Here is a 25,532-nt window from a genome sequence, read left to right on the forward strand (position 1 = left end):
TATTCTTTTTAATAATTTCACAGTGCCCCATAATTTAGATGTATCATGAACATACAGTTAGTTCCAGGTTTTAGCTTTTAGAAGCAGCACTACACTGAGCATCCTTGTACATGCATTGTGGTGTACTAGTGCGAGTATACTGAAAGGACAGATTCTTGGAAGCAGAATTATCAACAGACCCTATCTCTTCAAATCTGTGAATCCATGGTAGATGGTTCAAAACCTGACCTTTTGGGTTGGTGACCTAGTGCTGTCATAGCACAGGCATTTCCTATATGCCAAGCACTGGGAGGGAGCCATGAACAAAAGACACCAAGCCCCTGCCTTCATGGAGCTGCCATTCCAGTTGGGGCAAGACAGAAAATTAACCAGCAAGTGAAATAAAGGGCACGTCAGAGAGTGAGCAAATTGAGTGGAGAAGGCTGGGAAGAGAGCGGGAAGAACAGGCATGGGAGGTGGCAATGGTGTTGCTGTTTTAATAGGCTGGTGGGGGAGAGCTTCACAGAGGAGGCGGCATTTGCACAGAGCTTGAAGGAAATAAGGAAACATGGCCTGCAGTTATCTGGAAGGAGGGTGACCCAGGAAGAGGGAACAGCAGGCACAAAGACCATCCTGGGGAGAGCTTATATGGAGTTCAAGACAGAGCACTTCTTTCTGTTAAGAGGTGGTATATTACATTGATTGATTTTCATATGTTGAACCATCCTTGAATTACAGGAATAAATCCTACTTGGTCATGGTATATAATCCTTTTAATATGCTACTGAATTGGGTTTTGCTAGTATTTTTTTAGAGAATTTTTTGCATCAGTGTGTTTTCGTTTTTGTTTTGTCTTTTGGTTTAGGATGATTTATTAGGGGAACTTGCTGATAGAAGTATGGTCTTTGGTGGCCACAAGACAGGTAGATCTTCCCAACAGCAACTCCTGAGACCCAGGGCTTCTATCTTAGGGAAGAAGTATATGTGGTCTGGGAGGAATGCGTAGTGGCTAAAAGTGTCATAGCCTATTATGTATGCAGCAACATCAAGGGTTGTTTTGAAAGAAAGCGAAACTTACAGGGAATAGGCGTTCCTACATAAAGAGTAATATATCAGCTAAACACTTTGGAGGCATTCGTGGACTTGAGGTTAGTCAGGTGGATTAGTGTTTAAATAAAGTCACTTTTGTCCCCACAAATAAATTGCATAAACATTGCATTGCATAGCATAAAAGATATTAAGCAAAAAGCACTCATTCCCTTAAAAGGAGAGAGAAGGAGGACAGTGAGGCTAATGACCATCACGGCATGGCCAAATAACACAGGCTTAGTAGGTAGTTATTGGACCTCTTTGACCAATGGATCTGTGCTTTGCAGGTGTGTACCACCACTGGGTTTCACAGGCTTCGGTAAACAAAGTGATTTGCAGTTCTCTTTTACTGGGCATTCTTCTATTGCGAACCTATTTGGTGAAGAGAAGCTTGAGTTTCTCATGCACTTCCATCAACTTTATTGGAGCTGGTTTTGTACTATGGTCACCCATTTAACTTCCTTCATGATTGATTCTCTGAGAGCCAGAGGACCCTGCCTTGGACGCTCAGTGGAAGAATGCCATCTGATGTCTCCCAGTGTCTTGCACTGCGGCTCTCCTGTAGCAGAGAGGTGGAGAGGTGAGAGGCCAGGGCTCATACCGTTCCAGTGAGATGATCACTGCCTTAGGCTGCTGCCCCGACCTCTCAAAAAATGGGATCTGCCTCTGGGCTCTGGCGAGGGGAGAGGAACTGGCCCCTCAGCCGGCTGATCAGAAACATATTACACATACGGACAGGCATACACCACCATTTAGTTCAAGTGGGGATGGCTTGAGGAAGGGGAAACGTGAACGAGTTTGGCAATTTTTTTTCTTCTTTCACCCATGGATATAAAATAAGCAGATACTGTTGGATGTGGTTATTGGTTATCTTTGGATAACAAAGCAATAAAATAGGGTTTCACACAATATAAACATGGCTTTTGTTGTCAGTGAAAGCTGTTGTTGCTTGAATGATGAAAAATTGTTTCGGGTACAGGCTGTGTTCAAGATGTCAGTTATCAAGGTGCTGTTACTGCCCTAGAAGTGTGTGGCTCTGCCTTGGATCAGGTGGCTCAGCTTCCTCCAGCACTGAGCTGGAATCCATCCCTGTGGACTTTGTCTGTCTCATTTGATGGAGAGTGATAAAGGCCAGATTGACCATCCATTCAAAATGAAGCTAGAGCAGGTTAGCCAAGGAAGAGTTAACTGAACTCCAAAAGATGACCTTGATTGGGAGACAGAGACAGGAAGATCCCTTGAGGCCAGGAGTTCAAGACCTGCCTGGGCAACATAGCAAGGTCTGGTCTGTACTAAAAAATAATTTAAAAACATTAGCTGGGTGTGGTGGTGTGTGCCTGTAGTCCCAGCTACTCACTCAAGAGGCTGAGACAGGAGGGTCCCTTGAGCTCAGGAGTTCAAGTTGACCCTGGGCAACACAGCAAGACCTCATCTCTGATGATTCGTCTGGTCCCAGGCTGCGGCTTCAGTTTGCTCTGCCAGGGGGCTCCCACCTGCCAAGTGTGATGCTCTGTGTCGGATGTTCATTAGGGATATATACCAATATATATATATATACACCAATATATACCTATATATCTATATCTATATATATAGATATACCAATATATATATATTCTCTGTAGTGTCTTTGTCTGGCTTTGGTATCAGGATAATGCTGGCCTTGAATGAATTAGGATGTGTTACTTCTTCAGTAATTTGGAAAAGTTTGAGAAGGATCAGTGTTTATTCTTCATTGTATGTGTGATGACTTCACCAGTGAAGCCATCAGATCCTGGTTTTTGTCCCTGGCACGTGGGCCGATGGAGAGCAGGTTGATGCAGGTTGAGCATCTCGTTTTGGACTTCTTTGCAAATAAGCATAATCAAGATTTCTTTTCACGTTGTTGGCGACATGTTTTGGGGACACATCAGCCATCACGACTTCAAGTTCTGAGTGAGCAGCAGTGAGGAAGCCTACGATCTCACCTTCCTGGCCAGACTTGCTCTACCCCCCGACCATGCTCTTGGCCTCATGCAGGGTGCCAGCAGGAAACTCTCTTCCCATGCTTGCCATGCTGGGTAGTTTCCCATGGTGGCCCCCATGTAGGCCACAGCAGTGTCATGTAAGGCAGAAGCGAGCAGAGGGGGGACCTAGCAAAGGGTTTGATCAAAGCGAGACTTGAACAAGAATTTGGTTAAAATGCTTTCTTGATGATTGGCTAGAAATTATGGGTATTTCGTGATAGATATAGATGAAGAGGAGAGTTCCTTCTCTAGATCATTTTGAGTTGAGTTACAGGCCTTGAAAAATCTTGTTTGAGCCCTACGTCAAGTCAAACTTGTGTGTCTTCATTCGGTAAACATTTATTGATCATGTCCTATGTGTCAGGCATCGTTGTAGTTACTGAGGATAAAGTAGTGAACAAAAAAGTCACAAATCCCTGTCCTCTATAGCTCATAGCCCAGTACGATGTTCCTTGTCACCAGCTAGGTAGGAGGGATGGAATCACCATCACCATTCTTGTTGGGTACCCAGGAACATGGGGGACCAGCGGGGTGCAGTCCCGGGTGACTGTCCCGGGTTCCCTCAGCCCTGCTGAGCCAGGCCCACCTCTGCCACGCAGATCATCTTCCTGCACACCCGGCCTCGCCACCCACACGTGGCTGCCCTGCTGAGCAGCTGCAGCGACGGCTACATCTACGCCTGGTCCATCCACGGGAGCGGAGGCCTGCTGGGGAAGTTCTCTGTGGAGCTCAACGAGTATGGTACTTTTGTCGTGGGTGCCATGGCCACTGACAAAAATGACTACATCCTCGTCACAGGGGATTCCCAAGGGCAAATCAAGGTGAGGAAAAGCTGGCATTAAGATTGAGGGGCTGGTGCCAGCCAAGCTTTTGGCCCCCTCTTGGTTGCACATGGCCTCTGTCTAGTGCCTGCTCTCTCCCTGGTTGCATTTGTAACACGATGGGGGGAAGAGGGTGGATTGCTGTAGAAGGCTTCTCCTGCTCTGTACACCCAGAGAAATGAGGGAGGGCTTGGTGCAAAAGGCCCTCCAGGAAGCCTTCCCCAGGGAATCCCATGCTCTGTCATTATCCTCTGATGACTCCCTCATCCCCAGTCATGTGGCTAATCTGCCACTAGCTGTCTCAGGAACTGATTTTGTGCCTTGTGGTAAGACACAAGGCAGGATTATCTTGTCCTTGAGCCAGTCACACCTTCTTTGCCAGCTAGCCAAGAAGTCTGGCCTAGAAGATCCCTAAGGCCCCTTCTGGCCCTGAGAGGCCAGCTATCTCAGAGATGTGGGTAAGAACGGCCCCCAGAGTGAAGAGGAATGGTTTGGGAGGAGCTCAGAGAGTGAGGTGGGGTCTGGGTCAGGGGGTGCTAGGCCACTAAAATTAGCCAGGCATGGTAGTATGCACCTGTAGTCCCAGTTACTTGGGAGGCTGAAGGAGGAGGATCACTTGAACCCAGGAATTTGAGGTTGCAGTGAGCTAGGCTGATGCCACAATACTCTAGCCCAGGCAACAGAGTGAGACTCTGTCTTAAAAAGAAAAGAAAAGAAAGAAAGAAAGAATTTGCAAATGATACAACTGATAAAAGATTAATATCTAAAATATATAAGGAATACAACTTAATAGCAAGAAAACAAATAAACCAACAAAAATTGGGCAAAGGACCTGAATAGACATTTCCCAAAAGAATACATACAAATGGCCAACAGGTTCATAAAAAAATTATTAGCATCGCTAATCATTAGGAAATACAAATTTAAATACTTTGTGCCTAGATCTGGGACATCAAGGATTACTGCGTATTCACTGACCAAGGGCCATCCCAATCTGATAGGAGTAAGGGCGACTCTGAAATAGAGAACAAGTTCCGGGTCGCCATTCCTCAACGGCTTCCTCAACGGCTTGAGATCGGCGTGCCACACTACATTCCCTTGGATGAGAAAGAGGTAGGAAGCTTCCTGCAAGGTTGCTCAGAAAAGTGCCCGTGAGCCCCGCTAGTGAGCGAGGACCATGGTTCTGCTACTGAGATGATGAGCTTTCACGTTTCTTGGTCATGGTTGTCTGGCTGATGTGGGAATGTCTTCGTTAACCAGAAGTCATCAATAACCAGTAAAACACAAGAATATACACGCCAAATACGCACACATGTACACGCACACACAAGCACACGCCCCCTTCCATCAGCTTTGATCTTTGCAACAAGGACTCTAAAGTCATGAGTTCTTTTTAAAAATAATTAAACTATGTATGTGTTTTCTTGAATAGGCGATACATTTACATGGATCAAAAATCACTTGATATTTCCCTGATGACTAATAAAGTTGAGCATCTTTTCATTTGTTATCAGGAAAATGCATCTTCAATAAATGGCGCTGGGAAAACTGGATCCACATATAGAAGAATGACATTGGATCCTTATCTCACACAATATACAAAAATCAACTAAGATGGATTAAAGACTTAAATATAAGATCTGAGACTATAAAACTACTGGAAGAATACACAGGGAGAAAGCTCTATGACATTGGCCTAGGCAATGATTATTTAGATACAACCCCAAAAGCACAGGCAACCAAAGCAAAAACAAATGAGACTTCATCGAACTAAAAAGCTTTTGCACAGCAAAGGAAATAATTACCAAGGTGAGAGACGTCTCACACAGTGGGAGAAAGTATTTGCAGCTGGTCGCGGTAGTTCACCCCTGTGATTCTAGCACTCTGGGAGGCTGAGATGGTAGGATTGCTTGAGGGCAGGAGTTCTAGAGCAGCCTTAGCAAGAGTGAGATCCCATCTCTAGTAAAAATAGAAAAAATTAGCCAGCCAACTAAAAATATAAACAAAAAATTAGCCAGGCATGGTAGCATGTACCTGTAGTCCCAGCTACTTGAGAGGCTGAAGGAGGAGGATCACTTGAACGCAGGAATTTGAGGTTGCAGTGAACTAGGCTGATGCCACAACACTCTAGCCCAGGCAACAGAGTGAGACTCTGTCTTAAAAAAAAAAAAAAGAAAAGAAAAGAAAGAAAGAATTTGCAAATGATACATCTGATAAAGGATTAATATCTAAAATATAGGAATATCTAAGGATTAATATCTAAAATAAGGAATACAACTTAATAGCAAGAAAACAAATAAACCAACAAAAATTGGGCAAAGGACCTGAATAGACATTTCCCAAAAGAATACATACAAATGGCCAACAGGCTCATAAAAAAATTATTAGCATCACTAATCATTAGGAAATACAAATTTAAAACACAAAGAGATATCACCTCACATCTGTTAGAATAGATATTATCACAAAGATGAAATAAGTGTTGGCAAGGATGTGGAGAAAAGAAAACCCTTGTGCATGTTGGTGGGAATGTTAATTAGTACAACCACCATGAAAAACAGTATAAAGGTTCAGAAAACTTCAAATAAAACTACCATATGATCCAGAAATCCCACTTCTGAGTATATATCCAAAGGAACTAAAACCAATATGTCAAAGGGATTTCTACACTCCCATGTTGATTGCAGCATCACTCACAGTAGCTAAGATATAGAATCAACCTAAGTGGCCATCAGTGGATAAATGGATAAAGAAAATGTGGTATATATACACAATAGAAGACTGTTTGGCCTTAAAAAAGGAAGAAACTCTTGTTATTTGGGACAATATGGATGAACCTGGGAACCATATTGCTAAGTGCAATAAGCCAGGCACAGAGAAACAAATACTGCATGATCTCACTTACACATGGAATCTAAAATGCCAACCCAGAGAAGTAGAGAATAGAACGATGCTTACCTAAGGTCCTGAACAAGTTAGTGTGGGATATGTCCAGAGCTAGGACTCTAGCCTGTGTCCCAGGGCCCCTCCAACCAGGCTCTGCCACCTCAGTCCTGTGTTCCCGCTGATGCGCCTTGTATGGTGGTCATGGTATAAGTAATTCTCCTATTCTGTCCTTTCTAGGTTGTGGCTGGCCATACCATTTCTCTGGTTCCCCCCAAGCTCCTGATTACCTGGAATGGCCATTTGGATAGTGTGACAGATATCCTGTATGTGGACAGCTTCCAGCTGGTTATCAGTGCTGGCCAGGACCGGAACGTCAAGGCTTGGAAACTCTCTGGTGATGCCATTGGTATGTGTCCTGCTGAAGCTCAGCTATGCCCTGTGGCCCTTCTTGTCCCTGGCCCTGTTCGAATGTAAACTGGCATGAACCTTACATGCTGTGGGGAGGGGGTGTCAGGCCACAGCAGCTGCCTTTGCTCAGACAGTCTTACAGGATGTGAGTCTGCCCAGTTGTACAGTCTGTCCATTCATCCATCAGCTACTCAACCATTTACCCATCCACCCAACATTGTTTGCCTTTGTATAGTTTTGTAGATCATATATCTGATAAGGTATATTCCTCTTTAATAAAAAATAAACTTAATTGTTATATTATACATAAAGAAAAATACACAAACCAGAAGAGTTCAGATTGATGAATTTTCAGAAGGCAAAATTATACTCATATAGTCACCATCCATATCAAGGAACAATTAGTATGGCCACCATGGAAAACAGTATGGAGGTTCCTCAAAAAATTAAAAATAGAACTACCACACAATCCAGCAATCCCACTGCTGGGTATATATCCAAAGGAAATGAAATCAATATGTCAAAGAGGTATCTGCACTCTAATGTTTATTGTAGCACTATTTAGAATAGCCAAGATATGGAATCAACCCAGTTGTCCAACAATGCATGAATGGATAAAGAAAATGTGGTGTCTATACTCAGTGCAGTACTACTCAACTATAAAAAAGAATGAAATTGTGTCATCTGAGACAACATAAATGGACCTGGAGGACGTCATGCTAAGTGAAATAAGCCAGGCACAGAAAGACAAACACACGATCTCAGTTGTATGTGGGAGCTAAAAATAAAGAGAGAGAGAGAGAATTGATGCTGTGGATGTCACAGAAGTAGAGTAGAACAGTGGTTACCAGAGACTGGGGAGGAGAGGGAGGAGAAGAGGATGGGGAGATTTTGGTCAACTGGTGCAAAGGATAGATAGGAGGAAAATAATTCAATTATTCTGATGTTTTATAGCACAGAGTGGTGAAGATCATTAACAGTAAGGTATTGTATATAACAAAATAGCTGGAAGAAAGGCTTTTTGAATGTTCTTACCATAAAGAAATGATAAATGCAAGAGTAATAGGTATGCCAAATACCTTGATTTGATCATTATATGATATATATGTATCAAAACATCAAATTGTACCCCTATAAATGCGTGCAGTCCCAGTGTGTCAATTAAAAAAACTGAAACCAATACTCTAGGGATCCCCCGTGTGCCCCTCACTCTGACCAGTACATTTGTTATGTAGCAGATCTCTAGAACTTTCACATCTTGCATGACTGAAACTATACCTACTCAACTGCAGCTCCCATTTCCCTCCCTCCAGTCCCTGGCAACCAGCATTTCTAAGAGTTTGATTACCATAGATTCACAGTGTTCTTAAGGTTCATCCATGTTCTAGCATATGACAATGTTGCCTTCTTTTTAAAGGCTGAATATTCCATTGTATGTGCACAATACATTCTTTTTACCCATTCTTCCGTTGATGGACATTTAGGTTGTTTTCACCTCTTGGATATTGTGAATAATGCTGCAGTGAACATGGGAGTACAAATATCTCTTTGCCATCCTGTTTTTTTTTGAAATAGTCTCACTCTGTAGCCAGGGCTAGAGTGCCATGACATCAGGCTAGCTCACAGCAACCTCAAATTCCTGGGCTCAAGCAATCCTCCTGCATCAGCCTCCTGAGTAGTTGGGACTACAGGCATGCGCCACCATGCCCAACTAATTATATATATATATATATATATATATATATATATATATGTATATAGTTGTCCAGCTAATTTCTATTTTTTTTAGTAGAGATAGGGTCTCGCTCTTGCTCGGGCTGGTCTCGAACTCCTGAACTCAAACAATCTGCCCGCCTCGGTCTCCCCGAGTGCTAGGATTACAGGTGTGAGCCACCACACCTGACCTGTGATCCTGTTTTCAATTATTTTGAGTAGATACCTAGTAGGGGATTCCTGAATCATATGGTAGTTCTATTGTTAATTTTTTGAGGAACTCTCATACTGTTTTCAGTAGTAGCTGCACCATTTTATATTCCCATCATCAATGCACAAGGATTTCAATTTCTTGAAGTCTTCACCAATACTTGTTATTTTCTGTTTCTCTGATAGTAGCCATTGTAATTGGTATGAAGTGATACCTCATTGTGGTTTTGATTTGCATTTCTCTGATGATTAGTGATGTTGAGCGTCTTTTCATATACCTGTTGGCCATTTGTATGTCTTCTTTAAAGGAATGTCTAAGTCCTTTGCCCATTTTAAAATCAAATTATTAACAAATAAAATTTGTTTGTTATTGAGTTGTAGGAGTTACTTATATATTTTGAATATTAACCCGTTATCACATATATGGTGTATATTTGCAAGATATTTTCTCCAATTCCATAGGTTGCCTTTTCACTCTGTTGATTGTTTCCTTTGCTGCTCAAAAACTTTGATTTTATGTAGTCCCACTTGTCTAGTTTTGCTTTTGTTGCTTGTGCTTTTGGTGTCATATACAAGAAATCATTGCCAAGGCCAAGGTTAGGAAATGTTTCTTCTATGTTTTTGTCTAGTTTTATAGTTTCAGGTCTTACGTTGAAGTCTTTAATACATTTTAAGTTGATTTTTGTGTGGTGTAAGGTAAGAGTCCAATTTCATTCTTTTGCATGTAGAAATTCTGTTTTCCATACCATTTAAGAAACTATCTTTTCCCTATTGCATAGTCTTGGTGCCTTTGTCAAAGGTCATTTGACCATATATGTGGGTAGGTTTATTTCTGAGTCTTTATTCTGTTCCATTGGTCTATGTGTCTGTCTTTATGTCAGTACCATACTGTTTTAATTACTGTAGCTTTGTAATAAATTTTTAAGTTGGGAAGTATAAGGTTTTCAGCTTTGTTCTTCTTCTCAAGATTGTTTTGGCTATTTGGGATTCTTTGTGATTCCATATAAATTTTAGAATTGTTTTTCCTATTTATGTAAAAAATGCTATCGGGATTTTGGTAGGGATTTGGTAAATCACTTTGGGTAGTATGAACCTTTTGACAATATTAAGTTTTCCAAACCATGAACAAAGGATATCTTTCCATTTATTTGTGTCTTCTTTAATTTCTTTCATCAGTGTCTTAAATTTTTCAGGATACAAGTCTTTTGCCTCCTTGGTTAAGTTTATTCTTAAGTATTTTATTCTTTTTGATGATTTTATAAATGGGATTGTTTTCTTAATTTCCTATTTGGCTTGATCATTGTTAGTGTAGAGAAATCCAACTGATTTTTGTGGATTGATTTTGTATCTTGCAATTTTGTTGACTTTGTTAGCCCTAACAATTTTTTAAAAATCTTTATGGTTTTCTACATGCAAGATCATGCCATCTGTAAACAGAGATAATTTTACTTCTTCCTGTCTGATTTGGATGCCTTTTATTTCTTTTTCTTGCCTAAATACTCTAGCTAGGTCTTACAGTACTTTTTTGAATAGAAGTGACAAGAATAGGCATTCTTGCTTTGTTCCTGATTTTATAGGAAAACATTCAGTTTTTCACTGTTGAGTATTATGCTAGCTTTGGGCATTCCTATATGGCCTTTAGTATCCTGAGGTAATTTCCTTCTATTCCTAATTTGTTCAGTGGTTATTTTTTTCTATTTATATAAAGTTTTTTTTTTTATTTCAGCATATTATGGGGGTACAAATGTTAAGGTTACGTAGTGTTTTTATCATGAGATGACATTGAATTTTGTCAAATGCATTTGCTGCAGCAACTGAGATGATCATGTGGCTTTTATCATTTGTTCTATTAATGTTGTGTATAACATTGATTGATTTTTGTACATGCAACATGCTTGTATCCCAGCAATAAATCCCACTTGGTTATGATGTATAATCTTTTCACTGTGTTATTGAATTCTGTTTGCTAGTATTTTGTTGAGGATTTTTGCATCTCTATTTATCAGGGATATTGACCCATAGTTTTTATTTTTTTATAGTATCTTTATCTGCTTTAATATCAGGGTAATGCTGGCCTCATAAAATGGGTTCGGAAATGTTCCCCTTTCTTTAATTTTTTGGAAGGGTTGGAGAGGGACTGGCATTAGTTCTTCTTTAAATGTTTGGTAGAATTTTCCAGTGACTCCACCTGTTCCTGGGTTTTTTATTACTGATTAAATCTCCTTACTATTTATATGTCTATTCAGAATTTCTATTTCTTCATAATTAATTCTTGGGAGGTTGTATGCTTCTAGGAATTTATCCATTTTTTCTAGGTTATCCAATTTGTTGGCATATAATTGTTCATAGCAGTCTCTTATGAGTCTTTGTATTTCTCTGGCATCAGTTCATGTCTTCTCTTTCATTTATGATTTTATTTATTTGAATCTTCTTTTTTTTTTCCTAGCTGAATGTTTGTCAATTTTGTTGATCTTTAAAAAAAAATAGCTCTTAGTTTTACTGACTTTTTTGTATTGTTTTTCTTCTATTTTGTTTATTCATTTATTTATTTTTTCAGGCAGAGTCTCACTTGGGTAGAGTGCAGTGTTATCATCACAGCTCACTTTCCATTTCAAACTTCTGGGCTCAAGCAATCCTTCTGCCTCAACCTCCCAAGTAGCTGGGACTATAGGCACATAACACCATGCCTGGCTAATTTTTTCTATTTTTAGTTGAGATAGCGTCTTGCTCTTGCTCAGGCAGATCTCGAACTCCTGAACTCCAGCAGTCCTCCCGCCTTGGCCTCCCAGAGTGCTAGGATTACAGGTGTGAGCCATCATGCCTGGCCACTATTTTGTTTATTTATACTCTAACTTTTATTATTTCCTTCCCTCTGTTAACTTTGGGCTTAGTTTGTTCTTCTAGTTTCTTGAGGTGTAAAGTTAGATTGTTTGAGATTTTTCTTCTTTTTAAATGTCAGCATTTACTATGATAAACTTATTTCTTAGTATTGCTTTTTGCTGCATCCCATACATTTTGGTTGTTATGTTTTCAGTTTCATTTGTCTCAAGATATTTTCTAATTTCTCTTTTGATTTCTTTGACATGTTGATTGTTTAAGGATACATTGTTTAATTTCCACGTTCTTGTGAATTTTCCAGTTTTCTTTTTGCTATTGATTTTTAGTTTCATTCCATTGTGTCAGAGAAAGTCTTTATTACCCCCTCAAAGGACTTCCCCCAGGAGTCCCTTGAGCTTCTTGTACCTGAATGTCTAGATTTCTAGCAAGGCCAGGGAAATTTTCCTCCATTATTCCCTCAAATAGGTTTTCCAACCCATGTGTATTTTCTTCTTCTCCCTCAGGGATGCCTTGGATTTTTATGTTAGGCCTCTTTACATCATCCCATATTTCTTATAAGCTTTGTTTTTCCTCTTATTTCTGTTTTGTCTCTTCAACTGACTTGTTCAATTCAAAGGTATTGTCTTCTAGCTCTGAGATTCTTTCTTCTATCTGATCTAACCTATTCTTAAGGCTTTCCACTATGTTTTGTATTTCCTTGAAGGAATTTTTCTTTTCCAGAAATTCTGTTTGATTTTTCTTTGATAATTCCATTTCTTTAGTGAAATTTTCATTCATTTCCTGCATTGTTTTTGTGGTTTCTTTGTGTTGGGTTCCTATGTTCTCTTGTATTTCATTGAGCTTCCTTACAATGAAAGTAAGCTCCCTGCCTCTGCGCAAAGCCCACCAGGGAGGGGCTGAAGTGGCCCCACTAGGCCAGAAAGTCTGCGTGTGGAGGCAGGGCTGTCTGAGACCTACAGTCTAGAGCAAGTCTTGCTCCTCCTCACCCTCCCCTGTCCTGTGATTTACCCCCAGTGACTGCTGGCAGACAGGACCTCAAGCCAGCTGAGCTCCCTCATGACTGTGATGTGGGCTGGGAGGTTCCCTGCCCAGGATCCCTGCCTGAGCTGGGAGTGTGGTCCTCCTGTGGGAGGAGGGGTGCCCCATGAGCACCCTGCAGCTAGGACTCACACTGCACTCTCCCCCCGATCTGCCCCTGTGGGCACCCACGCATCCTGAGATTCATTCACAAATATCTCCTCCGGGCCTCTGGCCAACATGATCAAGACCTGGGGGTACTCCACCTGGCCTGTGTGTCCATCCCTGGGGCCCTGGAGATCATCCCTGACCATGCCAGGGAGAAGTGTGTTGGTCCCAAATTGCCCATCGGGTGCCCTTTGCCTCAGGTGTGCCCCATTCTGATGGGGTCACCCGGCAAGCAGCACTAGGGAGGGCTGGTGGGCAGGGAGCTCACAAATTGAGCACCCCTTGGCTCACTGCTGGACTCCAAAAGGAAAAGTCTGAGCCCTGCTCTCTGTGGAAGCCTCTGTGTGGTGGCTCAGTTGTCTCTCTTGGCAGCCACAGGTTGGGGAAGGGAAGGGGAAAAAGAGTCTGGATGTAGGAAACCTAGCCCTCTGGTCCTGTCTGCCCCTCTCTCCTGAAGACAGTCTCCCCAGAATGACCAGGCTCTGGAGTCACACACCACCTGGGACCCATTGGACCCCTGTGGCTCCTGCAGGCTGGGCTGGAGTTGGGAAATGTCTGTGTGGGAATGAACCAGAGGAAACTGAGGAGTTGAAGCCCCGTGGGGAGGACACAGTCAATTGTTTTGTTGGTGCACAGAAATTTCTAAGTTTAATGTCTATTTTTGCTTTTGTTGCCTGTGCTTTTAGTGGGTAATTTTGAATTTTTCTCATCTAATTTTCTAAGAAAGACTAAAGTTAATGTCTTTACCTTCTCTTGAACAAGATAAGGATCTGCATAAGCAAGCTTTAACTTATTTTAACTCCCCTCTCTTATGTAACATATGTTGAACTCCCTCCTCCTGCCTTCCATATCTTTACTGTCTAACATTTTAGTTCTACCTTGTTCTTGATTTCAGGTATTGTATTTTTCAGTATTAGAATGCCCATTTGATTCTTTCCTATAGATTGCAATTCTCTGTTGAAATCTTTATTCCATCCCCCATTTTATTCATGTTTTCCTTAATTTTATTTAACATTATTTATAATAGTTTTTAGATGTTTTTAATCTGCTAACTCTAATGTCTGAATCATCTGAAGAGTCTGCTTCTTATGCCTATTTTTTCTTTTGATTATCAGTTATATTTGCCTGCCTTTTCACATGTCTTATATGTAAAACAACAACGAAAACCCTTTTCTGGACTTTGTATAAAAGAACTGTAGAGACTGAAGTTGATATTATTTCCTCCCAGAGCATTTGCTCTTTCCTCTGTTTGGGGGTGATCACCTCAATCCAAGCAGGCATTGAGCAGGGTTGGGTCTGGGCTGCAGCTTTAGGGAGACTGAGTTTGCCTCTGTCGTGTCACAGTGAAGTTTGTTGTGTTTGTTGCAGATCTCTTCAGCGGGACTTTGTCTCCCAGTGAGCTCATTCTGCTTTTCTGGCCCAAGCCCTCTAACCCATGCCTCCCCAGTGCTCAGCAGATGTCCTAGCAGGAAGAGTGGCTGTGCGTCTAGGACTCCACTAGACTAATAAACCCATCATGCCAGCCACGGTGGCTGTCAGAAGCTCTGCTTGTTTCTCCTCTAAGCCAACCCCGATTCTTATTCAGCCTGTGCCCAGACTCAGGCATGCCCCCCAGCCAAGAAAGCAGCTCCCAATCTCAGTTCTTCTTGGAAAGACTCTTCCTCTTCTGTAATTTAGTCCTTCCAATCCTCTTTGCATCTACGGCTGTCCAATGATTTTTTTTAAAAAATGATTTTGTTATCTGTTTTATTTTTCTTAAATTTGAAAACTCTGCAGCAGGAGACTAGCCCATGACTCACTCTTCCCTACTCAGAAACCGGACTCAAGTTTCGCTATGTTCACTACCTGCTTTCTACTCCAGTCCCGTTCCTCTCCACCCCCACCCCAAATTCACCTTTGATGGGTGTCTGGCCATTTTATGCTGTTGCCATTTTATACCTGAGCTACCTGAAGCCCACCTGAGGATCATTCGGTCAATGCCCCAGTACTCTCCCATCTCATCCCACCTGTGGGCAGGCTGCTTCAGGCCTGAGCTCCAGGCGCATCCTAGGGCTAGCGTGTGGTTCACGCAGGTATTTGTTGCATACCCAGCGTAATACCTGGCAGATGGCGGGCACTCGGTATTCGGGTGAGTGTGTGGGCTGGGGGTAGGAGGCTGCTGGCTGACACTTGAGGGCGGAGGGTAAGGGGCAGAAGGTTCAGAGGAGAAGGTTACACCTTCCTTGTTCTGAGCAGGGTCTGGTCAAATCACAGGAACCTTTGGCCTGAGTATGTGGAAAATACTCCATGACACCCCTAGTGGTCTTCGAGAACAAACAGCAAGCAAAGAGAAGGCCGACTCCACAGGCACTGCCCAGAAGGCCTCCCACCTGCAGCTGCCGTGAGTTGGCACAGCGCACCTGATCTTCTCTGGCCGGAGGAGGGAGATGCCATGAGCCTCGCCAGGCTCTAGGAACCCTCTGCCTGGGTTGGGGAGAGCTGGCCACGGTTGGGGAGGGCCCCCGGAAGGCCAGACTCTTGGGACCTGCAGGCAGCTTGATGTCATAGGTGGCAGCTGTGGCAAGAGAGCCTAAGGCCTGGTTCCAGCCCAGCTCAGCTGAAAGACTGAGCAGTGAAAGGGGAAAATACAAAAACTCAAGTGCTCAGATGGGGCCCTGCCCCTGCCCCAGGCTCAGATTCACCAGGGCCATCTTCCCCGCAGAGGCCATTTCTACACGTCCAGGGGATTGCCTGGGACCCATGGCCACGGCTCTGGTCCTGAGCAGACATTTGTGTTACTTCCCTGATCCACAGGGAGGAACAGGCGGCTCGTTACTTGTTCCTCCCCATCTAGGTTTCTCCCCTACCCACTCCATCCTTATTCCTGACCCAAGTCTCAAGTAATTTTGGTTCATTCAAAACAAAATTTATTGAGATCCTGCTGACTGCTAGACCTTGCGCTAGGTTCTAGAGATCCAAGACATTCCAGACAGGTCCTGCCTCACAGAGCTCACAGTTCACTCGGGGAGATGGACATGCAAACTCGTGACTGCAGCTCTATGTGATAAGTGTTGGGAGCATTAGGAGAATAGAGATGACTCAGAGGACAATCTACCTGATTGAGGGGGTCAAGTAAGGAAGGTTTCACAGGAGAGGAGATTTTAGATTGGGTTTTGACATGTAAGAAGGAGTTTGCCAGGCACCTACAGAATCTTTGTGGTTCTTGACATTCCTGTGGGGGGGATATGAGACAAAGGTAGGGCTTCTCTGAGGGAGGGGGTGGGGGATATTTAAATATTCCACAAGGAGTCAAAGTAAGGCCAGAACACTGTCAGGTCTCCAAGGAGGAAAGCACAGGTGGTGGAAGAGTGGCAGGGCTTGCTGGGCCAACCGAACCTGGGCTTTGCCAACGTTAATTACACACTCGCTCAGTGAGAGGCCCTGGGAGGGGGCTGGCCTCAGGGAGGGATAAAATTGGAGGGGATCAGGCCCTTGCAGGGTGGCAGGTGGAGGGGACACCACGTGAAGGAACACCCCTCATGCTAGGGAGGAGAGGGACGCCGCTGAGGCCCAGGCACTCCCACGGCAGGAGCAGGAGGCACTGCTGGCCCTCCTGAACGCGAAAGCAAATGAGGCGGAGGCTGGGGCCAAGCTGCAGAAGCCGGCCCCGATGTCCCCAGAGGCTGAAGAGAGCTCCCTGGAAGACATCGAGGAGAGCTGGAATAAGTGGGAGTCGCAGGGCAGGCAGGTGAGGCTGGGGGAGCGTGGGGGTGGGCAGAGTGGCTCCCCTGTCCCCCACGGCTTACTCCGGGCATGACCCCTGCAGGTGAGCATAGTGTTGGGAACGGCATACAAGCCCAGGAAGCGGGGGCTCAACACCAGGCTCCTGTCCACTCAAGTGCAGTACGGCTTGATGAAGCAGCAGGTGAGGCGGGCCAGGCTGCTCCCTGAGGGCTGGGTGCTGGGCCTGGTGTCCAGTGGGCATGGCCCATGGGCTGTGGTCATCAGTGACAGCCACAGTACTCTGGCGACTTCTCCTTTTGCACGGGAAGACCTCCGGGCCCTCCCTTCCTGTGAGCCTGCCCTTGGTCCTGGGCGCCCTTGGCTCCAGCGGTGCCCGCGCCCCTGCTCTGTCCCTGCAGATCTCGCCGCAGATCTACCAGAGCCTGTACTTCGCTGAATTGATGCCCACCCAGCAGCTCAGCTTCCCGGCCAGCAGGGGCCTACGTGTCTGCCTGCCGGCCCCTGACACCCAGAAGGACCTGGAGCCTGGCGGGGAGCTGGTGGCGATGGAGACCTCGGCCTACATGCTCCCTGTCACCTCCTCCCCCTCTTCCCTTCTGTCCCCGACAGCCTCAGCCTCCAGGTTGCCGGACTCCACCTTGCCTGCCTTCCTCAGGCCCCAGTCCTCCAGCCTCCCGCTGCACCCCTGGTTGGCCTCCAGGGCCCAGTCCACATACTCGGTCCCCTCCCCAGTGTCTGAGCCCGCCCTGAAGAGCTCGGAGAGCTCCGTGCCCGCTGCCGCCTCCCCCAAGCAGCTCCCAAGGCCTCCGAAGGCCGCCTTCACGTCCGCCGTGGACAAGGGCCCCTACAGCAGGTTTTGAGGCGCCCGGCCTCCTCTCTGTCCTCCAGCAGGGCGCCCAGGCCTGTGGGGTCCTGCACATGCCTGGCTTAGGCCCTGCTAGGCCCAGAGGGTGTGCCCCCCCACCCCCCATTACCCCCGTCTGCCCGTCTCTGCCCGTTTTTTCTCTGCCTTCGAGCTGGAGTCCTGGAGAAGAGAATAAATTTTCTCAGATGTGGGAGTCCCACAGGTGATGAGATTGGGCTGAGTGTGCCTTGCTGTCTTAGGTCCCCACTTATCCCTGGGATCGACCCTGGACAGAGGCAGGGAGGAGGGCCCCTCCCCTGGGACATGTGGGTGCAGCTGGCTGAAGCCTGGGGTGGGGGCTTTGGAGGCCCCGTGCTGATGTGGGCAGGCCACACTTCTGGGGCAGCTTGGTTCTCTTGGGGCCTCTTGGTTTCTTGCTGCCTCTGGGCCTTACAGCAGTCCAGAGGGGCGGATTGGGAGGACTCCTACAGCTCCTCAGGCACAGAACCCTCCCCAGGGTGTCTGTGGCCTGGCGGGGGGTGACTGGGGGCTGCTGGAGCCCTGACTTTCAGAGCCCCGGCAAAGCCACCCCTGCCATGAGCCGGGCTGCTGGCAGGCGTGGTCTGTGAGCTGGGGCTGCCCCTTCCCTGGCAGAACCATCAGAGCCCGGTTCTGGACAATGGTCCTGCCCTGGCAGGCGGGCAGGAAATGGCAGAGCTGTGTGTCACACGGCTCACCTAGCGCCAGCGTTCAGTGACGCCCATTTGGGACAGTTACATGGATGTTCCACCACACTCCGCCTCCAGGCCTGCAGTGGGACGCCGGGGCCCACACACATTGGGGAGTCGCAGGGCGTGAGTGCCTGAAGGCCCCCCAGGCTCAGCTGGTCTAACCCTGTCATGATGTGTTTATTTTTTAACGGGAAACTGAGGCCCAGAGAGGGGCTTCATAGGGTCACAAAGTAAGTTAGTGGCAGAGGCCTGTCTGTGGAGCCCACCGGGGCAGGGACTCCAGGGATCAGCTGGGGCTCGGGCTGGGGAAGGCTGGGGACACCTCTGGCCCTTGGGTTTTCAAGCTGGGTCTGCTCGAGTCCCCTTACCCCCACAACAGCCCCTGCACAGAAGCCTGCCACCCGCAGCTAGCGTGGGGTCTGTGCGAGGCGGCGGTGGGGGAGGGCGACTGCGCTCTGCTTTCCAGATACCCACCCCGTCCTCGCACTGAGAGGTCCTGGGGCCTCCTTTCGAGCAGCCCCAGGGCCTGGGGGCTCTCCCGGCACCTCGTGGGTTTGTGGGGCTTAAAGCTTACACAACATTCCCTTAAGAAAACTAATCTGCAACGACAGGCACAAAAAACAGACTCCGGTCTTATCAGGGCCCCAAAGCTTAAGCCTCATTAGCTGACCAGGAAATCCCAGCCTGGCAGCCCTCCTTGTTTTTCGCTTCACAACAAACATACATTAAGTGCCTTCTGGTCTAGAAAATTCTTCCTCACAGTGGAGCTGAAAATGACGCCCATCTGGGGCCCAGGATGGGCTGGGCCGAGAGGCTCAAGGCTGTGTCCCTGGGGTTCCAGGTCCTGCGTTTGCCCTGAGCAGGAGGCGCTGGGACCAGGGACAGTGTGCTCAGGGTGGGGGCACAGGGGTGAGGGGCCACTGGCCGGGGCCAAGCAGACCCCTGCAGGCCTCCCCTGCCCTGCCCTGCCCGCACAAAGCCGCTTCTCAGCTGGGACTTCTGCCCTTGCATGCTAGGCTCCAAGATGGCCCCTAAACGCTGGTTACAAAGTACCACACACTGGGTGGCCTTCAACACAGAAATCTATCACTTCACAGTTCCCAGGCCACATCCAAAATCAAAGTTTCAGCAGGGCCACCTTGAAGCCCATAAGGGAGAATCTGTCCTTGGCTCCTCCAGGTGCTGGCTTTGCCGGCAATCTCTGCTTGCTGTTCCTTGGCGTGTGGACGCGTCCCCAAGCTCTGCCTCCGTTGTCACGTGCCATCCTCTACATGAGTCTCCCTGATGTCTTTGGTACGGACACTAGGCATGTCGGAGTAAGGGCCTGTCCTGCTCCAGCACGACCTCATCTTCACTAATGACTTCGGCAACGGCCCTATTTCCAAATCAGGTCACTTTCTGAGGTACCGAGGGTTAGGACCCCCACATGTCCTTTAGGAGGACACAGGTCAGCCTGTTGTAGCCCTCTAGGAGCAGAGGAGAGGCCACACTGGAGATGTTTCCAGTTTCTAAAGCTGGCACCTGAGGCCAATGTCCATGGCTGGGTGTGGCCAGGGACAGGGGGTGGGACTCAGACCATACAGATTTGGAAGTGCGTCATCGGACCGGGGCGAAGTCACAACTGGGATTGGAAAGGACACCAAGACGGCAGGGCATGGGCAGCTGTGGCCATTCTCAGAGGGGCTAGGCACGTGCTTCCTCCAGCCCAGGGTGTATTTCCAAGCCCTCTCTTGCCCACGAGCTCCTTGGAACAGGCTGGTGGCCTTCCTAGGCATTTGCTCCACTTCACAGCGGGGCAAACTGGCGCTCAGGGAGGGATAAGGGTTCGCAGCTGGAAACTGGTGGAGCTAGGATTTGAACCCAGGTTTTTCTGAGCCAGAGCCCTCTGATCCTTCTGCTGTGGCCTGCTCTGGGCAGCATCTCAGGACGAGAACTCAGGAAGTGGGGAGGCACATAGGGTACGTGGTGAAGGTGGCAGTGGGGCAAGGCCAGGCTTGGGGCCACCCTCGATCTGCCCAGAGGCTGTGGGGAGAGCATGGGCCATGGCTGTCCCCAGGAATTGGGGGGTTTTCTTAAAGGCCTCTGTACAGCCCTGAGCTGGAGGGTGATCAGGGTTTCCTTTGGAGACCAAGGTCATGACTCAGTGGCCATCTGGCTGGACACTAGTGGCAAGGGCAGGCCAAGCTGTCCCAAACCTCCACCTGGCCCTGAGGCTCTGTGAGCCCTTCCCTCGATGGACCTAGCCCCATTACAATAACCTCTCACTGCGTTTCCCTACACCTTTTAGTTCTGGCATGTTGTAGGCACTTAAGAAATAATTGTACAGTCTGAGTGTCACCGCCTGTCCCTCGCCACACCCGACTGGAGATTGGCCTCAGGTGCCAGAGCATGCAGGCGGCCTCCCAGGCAGCAGGTGCCCAAGACGCAGCCCTCACAAGCCCCAGAGGGCAGACAGGGCTGAGCTCCACCAACAGTGACACGAGTGGCCCTGTGTGTCCCGTGGCCCATGCTCAGCTACCTGGGATGTTGGGCAGGGAGCTCCAGAGCGCCTCGGTCAGAAGGAGCTTAGAACCCAGATGGGGAAATGAAGGCCAGCATCACACACGCGCAGCTGGCATGTGAGGACCTCGGGCTGGAGGGCTTGTCGCCCGCCTCGGCTGTGCGTCCCAGCGCCCACACGCCCTCCCAGCTGCTGTCCCCGGCTCCCCGGGCCCCGGCTCCTCTCTGTCCTCTGCCTTTTGCACCAGTGGCCTTAAAACCTACTTAGATTTAGCTCTTTTCTGATTCTAAAAGTAGCACAGGCTGAGAATAGAAAATTAGGAAAATAATAGAAAAGCACAAAGGCCAATAAAAACCACTGGGATCCTATCACCCAGAGACCAGGTCGGTGCATTTTCTCCTAGACCTTCCTCTGTTCCTCCGCGAACTCACGCACATGCCACACACGCCCGCTCGCTCGCACGCGCACACACTCACGCTCACAGCCGCTGCCCAGGCCGGGCCTCCTCCAGGGGCTGGAGCCTCCGCCAGGCTGCCCTGAACGGCGCGGGGAGACACGTCTCCTGTTTGCGCCTACCCACGCGCCACGGAGCAAGCGGCCATTCACCTCCAGTGGGGCGGAGCCCGTCCCGGCTGGCTGAGGGTGGGTGTCCCTCCCCCAGGACAGGGGACCTGAGGGCACCCAGGGGAGTGTGGGGACAGCTTTGTCCTCAGAAGTCATCGTTGACCATGTTTTCTGGCACCTCTTCCAGGTTTCACACTTGCCCAGCACTGAGCTGTCTCAGGCGCTGGGGACGGCAGGGGAAGGAAGTCCTGGCCTTTTCGTCGGGGACACAGACCACTCCCTCACAGTGTGAGTGCGTCTTCCCGAGTTTATCGCAAGGCTGTCTGCCTTGAGCGCACCCTCCTCTGTGCCAGGCGTCAGACATCTGGAGGCGAGGCAGGCAGATCTCACGGGAGAGGGGCGGGTGCTGGAGAGCAATCTGAGACGGAGGGGGTCTCTAAGCCCAGCGGGACCTTTGTGTTTGCTGTTCTGTGCCTGAGAAGGTCTCCCCCAGGGGGAACGGCCTCTCCCCCGTGCTCTGTACCCTCAAATGCCCTGCCACCCTGCGCTCTGCCACACCTGCGCTCTGCCACCCTGCACTCTGCCACACCTGCGCTCTGCCACCCTGCACTCTGCCACACCTGCTGGCTTATCCTCTGCGCATTGCTCCCTGTGTACTGCTCTTCACTTGTCCCCTGCCCCCGAGCATCAGCTCCCTGGGGGCAGGGCCGGGTCTGTCTTGTTCTGGGTTTCCATGCCTGGCACAATGCCGGGCACATAGCAGGTCCAGTAGATGGTAATGGCCGTTAGCTCGATGCTACCCTCCCCAGGAGGGCTTCTGAGGCTGCGCCCACCCGCTTCAGTTTGCCCCGGCTCCCCTCCGCCCGGCTGTGAATGCTCTCAATGGAAACAGCGTTTAAACACTTACAGGTAAATCTCCTTACCTTCCCTGCCCCCAAGTCCCTGCATGAAATTTTCACCCCGCACCCCTCTTGTCATTCCCAACTCACTGGCATAGCCATGCGTCCCTAGAAGGTTGGGTGTGGGGTGTCTTGTGGGGTGTCCTGTGGGGTGTCCTGTGGGGTGCCATGGCGTACTCGGACATGGTGCGGGTGGGTTCTGAGTCCGGATGACGTTGCACTTTCTAACCCGGGCAGGACGAACAGGGCTGGTGTTTCCTTCCTAGCGTGCAGCGCTGGCTGGACTCTGGGTCCGGGGGTTCTGCCCGGACTCCCCAGCTAGAAGGCAGAGCTTGGGGGATGCCCAGCCTTTCTTGACAGGTTTGACGACAGGAAATGTTGACAAGGCAGACGAAATCCAAACGCACTTGGAGACCTTCAGACACGGGGGGCGGTGGTTCTGGGGGGGTTGGCGGAGCAGGAGAGACGTTGCTAAGTGGTTGGGGACTCTCAGGCACGAGCTGGCACGAGCTGGGTGGGTCGGCTGGGCCTGGCCTGCACCAAGGCCTGGCCTGTGCAGGCTTCGGGGGCCAGGGTCTCTCGCCCAGCATCCTGGGCGTCAGCCGGTAGCACCAGCGATTGCCCAAGCAAGCCCCCAGGGCTTGGGCACCCTCGGCCCTCGGCCTGCCCTGTATGTGTGGGCTCGGGGCGCTCTCTTTCAGATCAGCCCTGGCCTGCGGGGCCTTAGTTTCCTGGATGAGAAATGGCAGCATTCTGCCTCTCTAGAGGCCTTTGCTACCTCTCACCGCCCAGATGAGGCCGACAGAGCAGGAGGCTGTGCGCCCATTGTGTAGATGGGGAAGCTGAGGCCCAGAGAGGGACTTGGCTGGACGCTAAGCCTCCCACCTCTCAATCTTTGCTCATCTGTGGACGAGCCACCATGTTCTTGTCTAGGGGATGCTGCTGACATGCTTGTGACCCTGACCCCAGCCTCGGCAATGGCCCTCAAGGACTGCCCGCTTGGGACACGGGAGAGGCAGGCCACGCCGGCGCCCTGCCCGTCCATGGCGGCCTGTGCTACACTGGCGGCCGGCTGCTCATCAGCGCCTGCCCGCGCCCGCCTCTCTCGTCGCAGCCTGCACTGTGGCCGCCGCGCAGTCCGCGGTGTCCGGGCCAGCTCTGTGTGTCGTTCTCGTCCGGCTCCTATCCACGGGGCGCCTGCTGTGGGACAGGCTCTGTGCTGGACTCTGGGGACCCAGCGGGGGATGAGACCAACGTGGCGCCGGCCCTCGGGGACCTCACGGGAGGCGAACAGGGAGGACCATGGAGACACCACAGTGCGTGGGCACGCAGCACCGTGACGCCGACAGCACAGGGGTGTGGGGTGAACAATGGGGTTGAGACCAGGACCGGGGGAGCCAGCTGGGCGGACGTCTGGGGGAAGAGAGCTCCAGGCGGGGGCAGGTGCCTCAGGGGCAAAGGCCTTGACGTGAGACAGGCCCAGAGGGCTCGCAGCACAGCAAGTGGCCGGGGCTGAGGGCCAGGGACACGCCGGAGATGCTGTCGGCCAGGGCGGCAGGCCTTGTAGATCAGGAAAAGGGTCTGATTGACCACACAGGAGGTGGGAGCCATTGCAGGGTTCGGAGCCGAACAGCAACAGGGTCTGACTGGGGCGGGGCCAGGGAGGAAGCCGGGATGGCGAGCCAGTGCGGAGGGTGGGGCAGCAGGATTCAGGACGGGTGCAGGAGGTGGAGGTGGCAGGATGTGTGACGTGCAGGAGGGGACATGTGGGGAAGGAGAGGTGACGCACTCAACCCCCTGCATTGCAGGGATGCCCAGAGGTGGGCAGTCTTTCTCCCATTGTATAGAAGAAAGTAGAGGCTCAGAGAGGGAAAGTGACTTGCCCAAGGTCACCCAGCATAGAAGTTAGAGCAGGACTGGCACCCAGACCAGGCCAACCCCTGAGCCTGGCTCACCCTCCCGAGACACTCACTGGGTGCCCTCCTGCTGCCCCAGGCTGGCTGGGTGACTACGGCCAGTGGCTAAACTTCCCTGAACCTCAATTCCTCTGAGAATTGAGGAAGCCCCTCCTGGTGACCCTGAAGATTTATATAAGAAATGCACTTTCCCGATGGGCGGCACTCCAGACAGTCCGGGGCTGAGGGGAGAGGAGGAAGTAGCTACCTCCCAAACCAGCAACTGCCCATCACCTGGGCTTGCACACCTCCTGGGACAGGGGGTTCATTCCCCCTGCAGTTGGACTGTTAGAAAGTCCTTCCTTGGGTGACACACACTTCTGCCCACCACTCTGGCCCAGCTCTGTCCAGGAGGGCCACTCGAGGCTGCAGGGAGCCAGGCCCTGCCTCTGTGCTCCTTCAGCTTCCCACAGGAGGGCCTAGCCCTGCCGGCCACAGGGCTCCAAAGCCTTCTGCCTTGTCCCTGTTGGGGATCCACAGCCACGGAGCCCTGGGGCTCCCAGACCTTCCTTCCCTGGACCCCCCTGCTGCCCCACCAGCGGACTCCAAACTAAACCCTACAGTCCTGAATCCCCCAGGGCAAGCGCTCCATGAAGGGGGTTGTCATTTGTCATTTTTATTGCTCATCCCCCTGGCAAAACCCAAGGTCTTGGTTAGAGCTAGAACCCATACTACTAAGTGCAGTATCCCAAGAATGGAAAAACAAGCACCACATATACTCACCAGCAAACTGGTATTAACTGAGCATCACCTAAGTGGACACATAGGTACTGCAGTAATAGAGTATTGGGCAGGGGGGAGGGGGGCGGGTATATACATACATAATGAGTGAGATGTGCCCCATCTGGGGGATGGTCATGCTGGAGACTCAGACTTGTGGGGGGAGGGAGGAATGGGCATGTATTGAAACCTTAAAATCTGTACCCCCATAATATGCCGAAATAAAAAAAAATGCAAAAAAAAAAAAAAAACCCCAAAACAACCAAGGTCTCAGCGCCTCCCAGCATGGCTCCTGGCATGCCTGCGCTAACTGGAAAGGACGGTCTAGGAGCGTCCCTCCTGTCCCCAAGGGGCCTTCAGGAGGTAATGTCCTTGCTTGGCTGCCCTGCTGGGTGGTGCTGGCAGGGTAAGAAGGAGGGGCACTGGGGGCTTGCTCTTCTGAGCCCTGGGGGTGAGGGAGG

General features: G+C 49.3%; 1 protein-coding gene across 1 annotated transcript in view; it reads left to right on the forward strand.

Annotated features, from left to right (window-relative positions):
- Positions 1-18,044, forward strand: part of EFCAB8 (EF-hand calcium binding domain 8) — a 59,916-nt gene extending 41,872 nt beyond the window's left edge. The window contains exons 20-26 of the mRNA XM_012754930.2: positions 3,674-3,895; positions 4,838-5,008; positions 7,019-7,187; positions 15,389-15,515; positions 16,661-16,862; positions 16,941-17,039; positions 17,257-18,044. Coding sequence (XP_012610384.2) covers positions 3,674-3,895; positions 4,838-5,008; positions 7,019-7,187; positions 15,389-15,515; positions 16,661-16,862; positions 16,941-17,039; positions 17,257-17,718 — 1,452 coding nt within the window. The 3' untranslated portion in view covers positions 17,719-18,044. The remainder of the gene's footprint in view (positions 1-3,673; positions 3,896-4,837; positions 5,009-7,018; positions 7,188-15,388; positions 15,516-16,660; positions 16,863-16,940; positions 17,040-17,256) is intronic.
- Positions 18,045-25,532: the final 7,488 nt, after the last annotated feature.

Source organism: Microcebus murinus, chromosome 16, assembly GCF_040939455.1.
Source record: "Microcebus murinus isolate Inina chromosome 16, M.murinus_Inina_mat1.0, whole genome shotgun sequence".
NCBI classification, from domain to species: domain Eukaryota; kingdom Metazoa; phylum Chordata; class Mammalia; order Primates; family Cheirogaleidae; genus Microcebus; species Microcebus murinus.